This window comes from Chiloscyllium plagiosum, unplaced genomic scaffold (assembly GCF_037043375.1).
Source record: "Chiloscyllium plagiosum isolate Xiang-an unplaced genomic scaffold, Cpla_swu_hap1 HiC_scaffold_3, whole genome shotgun sequence".
Classification (NCBI taxonomy): Eukaryota; Metazoa; Chordata; class Chondrichthyes; order Orectolobiformes; family Hemiscylliidae; genus Chiloscyllium; species Chiloscyllium plagiosum.
The window spans coordinates 3518212-3528390 of record NW_028270141.1 but is presented as its reverse complement, the minus strand read 5'-3'; the positions used below and the strand labels follow the sequence as shown (position 1 = coordinate 3528390).

Below are 10179 nucleotides of genomic sequence, written 5' to 3'. Positions count from 1 at the left end.
GGTTTATAGCAAGACACTCTGTGACATTACGAAAGGAATATGTGCATTTTGCAAATATTTTGAGTTGTATTCTGGTGCCTAAAAATCTTGTTATTTCCATTCAAACAGAACATTTTATGGCTCATGAAATAATTTTCCAAACTGGAAGGCTGAACTCATTGCAAATGAACTGATGGTGTCAATAATACAGTCATTTGTACAAAGTTAAAGCAAAAGCATAACTAAGTCTGAATGATTATCAGAATTTTAACCATGTAAGATGTTTTAAAGTAATTACTTCATCAACTACCTTCTTTTCTTTTCCTGGCACATGCTCAACCAAGAGGAAAATCTGTTGCTGTGCTTCTTATCAATGCTAGAATGTGGATGGCAGGATTCTTATGTCCCTGTCCTTGCTTTTTTCCATCTCCAGAGTTTGGTTTTGGATGGGATAGAAATTTTTTTTACCAATATTACAACAGAGTTTTAAAAAGTTAAATTATGATGAGAGGGTGAATAAACTTGCATTCCTCGGGTAAAGGGGGTTGACTGTTATCCAACTAGGATCTTGAAAATATCAAATTTATTCTGGTAATTACAAGGAAATTATTTCCTCTGGCTGGGCAATCCTGAAAAGGGATGATTTGTGGAACATGTGTAATCCTAAAATGAGAGCAAAGTCATTTTATAATAAAATCATGGAGCATCTTTATATAAAGTTTACCAGAAGTTGGAATATTCTCTTGCAAAAGGCTGTGAATGCTGTGTCTGTAAACATTTTCAAGATCAAGACTGATCAATTTTTGTTCGGCAAGGTACCAAGGGATGTGGAGCACAGTTCAATAATTACAGTGGAATTACAATTACAAAAACAAAATGACCTATCCCTAATTCTATAGTAGTTCTAAACAGCTATGCTGCAAAACTGAAGAATTTCCCACCTCAAATGCAACAACATTAATATTTAGGCTGCATTGTAAGTTTCATATCAGACAGCCTTCAGAGTTACTGCAATTTTAGTACTTAAGACAATTCTTCCTGTGCACTCAGAATCACGTGGAATAAACAATGAATAAAACAGAAAATCATCATCAAGGCACACAGGTATCAATATCTGGCTATTAGGAAATGGGTGAATACAGCATCACATATTAACCTAAACACTTGTACGATAGCTCTGGAGGTCAGAAAAATTAGTCTTGCTACCGTGTTTTAAAAACAATTAAAAATTCATTTTGTGGAAAATCCAATACAATGACAAATAATATTTCAAATGTGAACAGAAGAAAAGCAGTTAATTCTCAATTTGTCAGTACATCAATACCATATAAATAGCCCTTAAGTATTAAATGTGGAATAAGTATCTTCAAAATAATCAACATTTCAAGAGCATTTTAAAATGCTTTCAAGTGTTGTATCCAATTTTTCACACATCTTATACAAAGATACAAATCCCCTTTCTACTGTGACTATAATGCAGTTAGAACATCTTTCTCCCTTCAACAGAAAACCAAAAGGTAAACAATACCTCTTGCTAAGGTTAATTTTAAAGATTGGGTACTAGAAGTGAGATTTTTAATTACATTACATGAACGATACATCTACAATAATAATCGGTCTCATGCCAAAAATTGCAATTCTGGGTTCCAGCCAGAAAACACTGAAACTTCGATTCTTCTGCACTAGAAAACATTCTGGTTCTGCACTTTGAAATATGTGCAGAGATGCTTTTAACTGGAACTTGCATTTTAAATATTTAGATAGAGAGCTGTAACAGTTTCCATGTTCTCTAAACATTCAAATTATTTTAAAATAGGCTTAAAAATGTTCAGGATGCCTAACAGATCGCATGGGCACTCTTCCAAAACCCTTTTAACACCATGTTGGTAACACATGTAAGCTTGCAGGGAATCTCCTGCCATTTTTCCCTGGAATCAGAGTACGCTCCAATTAGATCTACATTACAAATTCAGCATCAGGAAACCCTCTTCAAACTGACATTAAAGTGTAGTGTAAATTTAATGTCCATTTGTACCAAATCTTATGGCTGCTATTTTAATTTAGATGATTAGTACCAGATCTTGATGTGTCAGTCAAAACAGCCAGTATTAAAGTGAAGGAGTGACCCTGATAATTTTAAGGCTTACTGAAACCACAAGAAGGCTCCATTAAATTTTATTGCTTTTTGCATTAAAAAAAAATTAACATCTACTTTCGCAGGTGGCTCTTTATTTGGACACAGATCTTGGTATTGAATTAGGCACCTATTCATTCAGAATAAAAATATGCCTATGTACAAAAACAAAATTCCATTCTTCTATCATGTTACTGCTTATTTAGAATTCACAAATACATCTGCAGATTTTATCTACATTCTAATGTTCTCCAGTGTGTAGTAAGGGTTAACATATGGAGAAAAGTCATTTTATACCTTGTTCAATGTTAGCACCAATTCTGAGGAGTTTCAGAAAAATTAAACCGGTTCAAGCCAGATAAATGCAAACACTTCCGGTGTTTGACATTGTTAAAGAGATGCATAGCAGATATGGTTATCTAACAAAATGCATAAATTAAATACATACCAAATAAATCAAATATGGAAACATATTTTTGTTTCATATTAAAAAAAGTCTAAAGTTTGTCACTAGATTCAGTCAATGAATCACATGCTCAAAATTTCTAATGTTAAATATGGAAGTAAAGTTTGAGAAATTCTTCAATTGGATAATACTGCATAAATATGTATTATTGGGATATAATGAACTTATTGGGATATAATGAACTTATACAATGAAATTATTGTGAAAAATAATAATTTCAGAACACTGAAACTGAATAAGTGGACTTAACAATCTTTTCTGATCCAGTATATTTCTAAGAACAATTCACAGTATTATTAAGGTTAAAATAAAATTGTGCACTTTTAGTGTTTGTAATTGTTTCATCTGCGCACTCAAAAGTACCACTGGCCTAATTTAAATTTGAATTAAAGCAAACAATGACTGTTTCTCTGTCCTTCCTCCCCCATTATATAAATCAATTGCTAGTCAGTAGCAAACAAAAGTGAGGCCTGTATAAAAATACATTCCCTTCCATCAAGTGGGCACGTCATAGACTTGCAGGCTTTTTTTTGAACACAGAGACCAGCAATGCACTAAAACTATGACCATCAACACAATGACTAATGCATTTCAATGCCACAATTAAAATATTTCAATGCTTATGCAGCCTCACTTTAAGATCCAATTATGATTTGCAAATGTCCAATAACATCTCGCCAACATTGAAATTTGTCATTATGTTATGATATTTACAGTTGCCCATTACAGACAACGCACATACAATCACAGGACACACTACAAGTGCCAATAAAACACAGTGTCACAATGGACTTAGTCAATATTAGCTACCAAACTTTATCTTAGACATTCAATCTAATGCATTAATAAATTACACAAGAACTTTGTTCACAATCTGTTATGTTTGAGTAGCTAGAGTAAGGAACAGATCAGAAGCTTTATAGGGTCCTTCATTGACTTGGAAAAAATATATCATTTTGGAAAAAAAGTAACAAAATTTCAGGAAAAACAAAAGCCCCTCAAAGATTAAATAAAGCTTAAGTCAAAGCTTCATGTCTTGATTAAGTTATAATTGTGTATTTGTGGGTACAATTATCCTAAATGTTAACAAAATTTGAGATCAACTTACCAACCAAAGTCCCTAAAGTATTAGTTATTAGAAATATTTTGAACATCCATTTGTCACAATCCTTACTTTGGCAAAGCCCGTAGGAAAACATCATCACATGGGATGCATTTTAAAAAAAAACATGAATTTTGAAAGGTCTTCCTGTGTTTCCAGGATTTCAAAACAGGGTTTTCTACATAATCGAGAAATTAGTTTTACTTTTGAAAGTTATGGTTTGATTTTTTTATTTAAATACAAGATATTATAATTGAAATTTCTTCAGAGATCTGGTTACACTGCATCCTATAGAGAATAAAATATTCTAATACAGTATCTTTAAGACACTAGGGAAAGGTTGATAGAATTGATCTCTGATTGGCTATTAACAAAAAATCTTTTACTTTTAACAGAAATAGAACTTAACAATCTTGCTTTCAAAGCATTGCATGCTTTAGGAATGCTGGGTGCCAAAAGCGTAGATTCTTGTAAAGCTATAAAATTCCTTCATAATAGTCACAGCCAGCTATTAGAGAAGCTGAAAACTAGAATATTGATCCTTATGCCATCTCTAGTCACTATCCAGTCAACTGTAAACTGAAATATCGATCTGAATAGTCAAGTAAATATCGGGTGAGACTGGAAATTAATTTTAGAAGTAAATATCAAAGAAAATCTGTGCATTACTTTATCAAGACTATATGCAAAGAATGTCTGAAATTTTGCAATATTTGTGTCAGTTTTTCAAATACTTATACTTGAGGTGAATTCAAACTTAGAGTACTGTTTAAAATAACTAGCTGTTGTATATATCCTTTTACTGCATTAAATTAAGAATCAGCTGCACACATCCTGAAAATAGTAATTGGGGGAGATGGGTCTGGAAGAGCCAAAAATAGCAAGATATAAGCAACATTTTTAATGCCATAAATGCTTAGTAATTGCCAAGTTTTGTATAATTATGGGTGTTTTAATTGAAGTACTTCCAGTTGGTTCATTCGACTCATTAATCTGTGCACTTCAGAAAATCTCACCCTTAAGAGTTGCATCAACTTTATTCACAAATATGATAAATTTATCTATCCTCTTTGTTCATAATATCATACTTGTTTACAACTATCTTTGGGTTTGTATAGTTACAAGATGGGACACCAATTTATTTAGAAATTGAAATTTTGGGTGAAAATAATTCACATTGCTTGAAACTTCCAATTGTCAAATTAAAAAAAACTTTAGCCAGTGAAACATCATTTCTAAAAAGGCATACATACATATTAAAGGACTTAAATAATTTTGTATTTTGCAGAACTTTTGAATTAGTAACACTAACACATAGGACCCAATATTTCCTAACACATTAGCACAAGCACACTAACTACATCTTATGAAGATCAAAGACTAATTCTCAGTGCAAATACTTCTGAGGAACTTGTATGCTATACAAAACATCACAACAGACATGGAAGCCACACTGATGTATTTAGGGACTTTGGTTACAGACATTTTACAGCAAATGACTAGTTAGTAAGCCCGGTAGCTAGATCCACACGAGCAGTTGCGCTCTATGTGAGACTCCTTCTAGTCTACTTCATGTCAAACTGAACAGATTCTTCCATTACTTTCACATTCAAGCACATGCTATTCATGTCAAACATTCCATGTGGTAACAAATTCCATTTTCTCATCGCTCAAAGTAAAGATAGTTTTCCTGATTAGATTTATTAGTGACATATAAATTGGACTGGGAGGACTGTTTGGCTGATGTACAACAGTCCTCCAAAGAACAGGAAAAAAATTGTTCCTTTGATTTTACACAGAAAAATGGAAAATTCTTCAAAAGACCAGTAATGGAAAGAAGAAAACTCTGATATGATCACATTCTAAATTCCTCAAAAGACCATAGACAATGTATTTCAGCAAGTCTTCACACCAAGGATGGTAATTTATCCTAAATAAACTAAGTGGTGATAATCCACAGCTCATTGGTGACATGTACTTATGTGGTAAACAATTTGCAACTTGTACTAATTTAGTTGGATTTGCTCCAATTTTTCAAACTTTTCCTAGGCTGTTTTCAAGATTCTACACAGTGAAAATTCCCAAAATCATCACAAAGTAAAAGTAATAGAATACACCAGTTATTGTTAGTTTTAAATGCTGAGTTTCTTATTTTTAGGGTGTATGAAGTCAGATTGCATCATGCACAGACTACAATACATTTCACTCACTTGTGTACAATTTATTGTAGCAGAATTATAAAGATTCTGCACTTATAGCAGCAGAGCCTAACACAAAATCTATAGTAATGGATCTACAATTTTCATAATAGTCTTCTTTCATCTATGACCAACTTCTTATGGTAGTGATGTAACATTCTCAAACGTCTTACAAAAATCTTAAAATAACTAAAAGCTGTGTTCATTCACATGATATAGATATGGTGTTACTGAGGCTTATGAAGTAAATTCCAGCGTGTCATGGGTCTAAGTCATTCATATTCTGCTTTCACTTTTGATCGTAAGACTTGACAGCACTGAGACACACGTTTTACCAGATGCCATTAGAATGCCCACCAGGTGGAGCCAAAACTCTAGATACAGGTCGTTTTGGCAGATGATCATCAACTTGAGATCCTGCAAAGAATGAACAGCAAGATATAAGGAACTGCCTTCACCATCAAAATAAGTAAGGAACTACCAATATTATAATATTATCACATTCAGCCAAGTCAATTACGTGAAATCTAAAAATTACCAATTACTTTCATTATCCATAGAACCACAATACAGATGAACATATGAAAAATCTTCTGAAAGCTATCTGATTCAGATAAAAAGTAGTAATACTCAACCAGCGTAATTTCACATATGGTCCATATTATTAAGCAGAAAAAAATTATAATATACCAACGCATTAGAAAGGTCCACAAAACTAAGATTTATGGATTTCACTGATATACAATTGTTCAGTTACATAATTAATCATGATTATTCTTAGAAGTGCTGAGCAAACTAGCTGTGATAATTAGTAAAATAATTTACTTCTAAACTCCAAAGAAAAAGAAAAGGGTGATGAAAACTAGTCATCCCGTCTAATTATTCACCACTTCAATTTTGAAAACTTAAAATGCGTACAAAGAACAATAGATTAATAAATAACAGTTATCTATAGGTAAAAGAAATGTGAGAAGTCCATAAGATATAGTTAAATCTTACCAGATAAACTGAAGCTGGACTCGTGCAAATCCCTCACTCCACTGTGACGTGTCACAGAACGGAATTGGACGTCTGGATGAGCTGGGGTTTCTTTTCCTACATTAAGCACCATCGCCACATCACCTACGTATGGAGCACGATCCACAGCCTTTGCAGTCAAATTCTATAGACAAGTACAATAATACCTTATTATCACTTAAGATTTCATTGGAATGCTGCCCTGATAATTTCTCCTCATATAGCCCTCATCTTCACTCCCTTAAGCTCTGGAAGGCAGACTTGAAGGTTTATGGCAGACAACTAGTTTAGCTATTCACTTCAAATAAGGTTATACTACATAAAGCACTATCAGAGAGAATGCTGGAAAAAGTCATTAGATTGGCAGTCATGCCACCCTCCTCTTCAAATTGCCTTCATCTCCTTCCAACAATGCATTCTCCTTCTCTTCCAACAGAATTCAGTTCCAACTTCACTTTCCTTTTAAGTCATTAAATATGTTATGCCTCCCAAATCTGTGTTCATCTTTCTTGCAATTCCATGTTTGAATCCCTCCAATTAGGTTACTGCTGGTGCCACAGTTTGAATGATATCAGTCAAATGAAATGAGCATTATTGCCAGCCCAAGGAGATGGTGGGTCAGGGATATTGTCGATCGGGTTTACAAGATTCTGAAGGGAGAGGGTGAGCAGCCAGAAATCGTGGTACACTTTGGCACCAATGACAAATCCAGGAAAGAGATTGAGGAGCTGAAAAGTTACTACAGAGAGCAAGGTTGGAAACTGAAGAGCTGTACGAGTAGTGTTCTCAGGTTTGCTACCGGTGCCACGAGATAGTGAGGTGAGGAACAGGCAGCGAGTGCAGCTTAACACGTGGCTGCGCAGCTGGTGCAGGAGGGAGAGCTTCAGATACTTAGAACATTGGGATGCCTTTTGGGGAATGTGGGACCTGTACATGAAGGACGGGTTGCATCTGAACTGGAGGGGCACAAATGTCTTGGGGAGGAAATTTGTTCATGTGGTTCAGGAGGGTTTAAACTAGTTTGGTAGGGGGGTGGGAACCAGAGCTACATATCTGAGAGGGGGGTAGTTGTATTGGGGCAGTGACAGGATGTAGTGAATCTATCAGGGAGGTTTCTCATATGATGAAACAAAGGAATCAGTTAAAGTGTGTCTGCTTTAATGCCAGGAGTGTCAGAAATAAGAGTGACGAACTTAGAGCATGGATCAGTACTTGGGACGATGATGTTGTGGCCATAACGGAGACATGGGTTTCACAGGGGCAGGAATGGTTGCCAAATGTTCCAGGATTTAGAGCATTTAAAAAGAACAGGGAGGGGGGAAAACGAGGAGGGGGGTAGCATTGCTAATCAGAGAGTGCATCACAGCTACAGAAATGAAGGTTGATGGGGAAGGTTTGTTTACTGAGTCAGTATGGGGTGGGAGTTAGGAACAGCAAGGGAGCAGCCACCTCATTGGGGGTTTTCTAACATCATAGCAGTAGGGTAGATCTAGGAACTCATAGGCCAGCAGATTTTGGAAAAATGCAGATGTAGCAGGGTTGTTGTTATGGGTGACTTTAACTTTCCCAATATCGACTGGAACCTCCTTAATGCAGATGGTTTGGATGGAGCAGTTTTTGTCAGGTGTTATCAGGAGGGTTTCCTTACTCAGTATGTAGACAGGCCGACAAGGGGAGAGGCCATTTTGGATTTGGTGCTCAGCAATGAGCCAGGACAGGTGTCAGGTGTCGCGGTGGGAGAACACTTTGGTGACAGTGACCACAACTGCCTCACATTTACCATAGCCTTGGAGAGGGAAAGGAGCAGTTACCAAGGGAAGATATTTAATTGTGGAAAAGGAAATTATGATGCTACCAGACACTAGTTGGGAAGTACAGATTGGAAGCAATTGTTCCACAGAAAGGGCACAACAGACATGTGGAAACTGTTTAAGGTGCAGTTGTTGCAAATGATGCATACATTTGTTCCTTTGAGACAGGCAAGAAGGGGTAAGATTAAGAAGCCTTGAATGATGAGAACAGAAGAACTTCTCGTCAAAATGAAGAAGGCAGCTTACATAAAGCGGACGAAGCAAGGATCTAGCACTGGTTTAAGAGGATGACAGGCTTACTAGAAAGGAGCTCAAAAATGGACTGAGGAGAGCTGGAGGGGGCATGAGAAAGGCTTGGTGGGAAGGATAAAGGAGAACACAAAAGCATTTTACTCATACGTGAGGAAGAGAATGATCAGGGAAAAGGTAGGGCCTTCTCCTTAGGGATAGCGTAGGGTACTTGTGCGTGGAGTCTGAGAGATAGGGGAAGCCCTAAATGTGTTTTTTGCTTCAGTTTTCACTAAAGAAAGGGACCTTATTGTGAATGAGAACTTTGAGGAGCTGGCAACAGGCTCGAACAGATCGAGATTGAGGAAGTTAATGTGCTGGAAAACATTAAGATTGATAAGTCCCCAGGGCCAGACAAGATTTATCCTAGGTTGCTCTGGGAAGTGAGAATAGACAATAGACAATAGGTGCAGGAATAGGCCATTCAGCCCTCGTGAACCTACGCTGCACTCCCTCAATAGCCAGAATGTCTTTTCTCAAATTTGGAGACCAGAACTGCACACTGTAATCCATGTGTGGTCTCACCAAGGCCCTGTACAGCTGCAGAAGCATCTCTTTGCTTCTATACTCAATTCCTCTTGTTATGAAGGCCAACATGCTATTAGCCTTCTTCACTACCTGCTGTACCTGCATGCTTGCCTTCATTGACTGGTGTACAAGAACACCCAGATCTCTCTGTACTGCCCCTTTACATAAATTGATTCCATTGAGGTAGTAGTCTGCCTTCCTGTTCTTGCTACCAAAGTGGATAAGCATACATTTATCCACATTAAACTGCATCTGCCCACTCACCTAACTTGTCCAGGTCACCCTGTAATCTCCTAACATCCTCATCACTTTTCACCCTGCCACCCAGCTTTGTATCATCAGCAAATTTGCTAATGTTATTGCTGATACCATCTTCTATATCATTAACATATATTGTAAAAAGCTGTGGTCCCAGCACGGATCCCTGCGGTACCCCACTGGTCACTGCCTGCCATTCTGAAATGGAGCCGTTTATTACTACCCTTTGTTTCCTATTAGCCAACCAATTTTCAATCCAATCTAGTACTTTGCCCCCAATACCATGCACCCTAATTTTAACTCACTAACCTCCTGTGTGGGACTTTATCAAAAGCTTTCTGAAAGTCCAGATACACTACATCTACTGGATTTCCCTCGTCTAACTTCATAGTTATATC

At 36.4% G+C, this 10179-nt stretch overlaps 1 protein-coding gene across 1 annotated transcript in view; it reads right to left on the bottom strand.

Moving 5' to 3' along the window:
• Positions 1-2783: 2783 nt before the first annotated feature.
• Positions 2784-10179, bottom strand: part of LOC122540420 (dihydropyrimidinase-related protein 5) — a 65175-nt gene continuing 57779 nt past the window's right edge. The window contains exons 11-12 of the mRNA XM_043676164.2: positions 6879-7041; positions 2784-6296 (exon numbers count right to left, since the gene is read on the bottom strand). Coding sequence (XP_043532099.2) covers positions 6211-6296; positions 6879-7041 — 249 coding nt within the window. The 3' untranslated portion in view covers positions 2784-6210. The remainder of the gene's footprint in view (positions 6297-6878; positions 7042-10179) is intronic.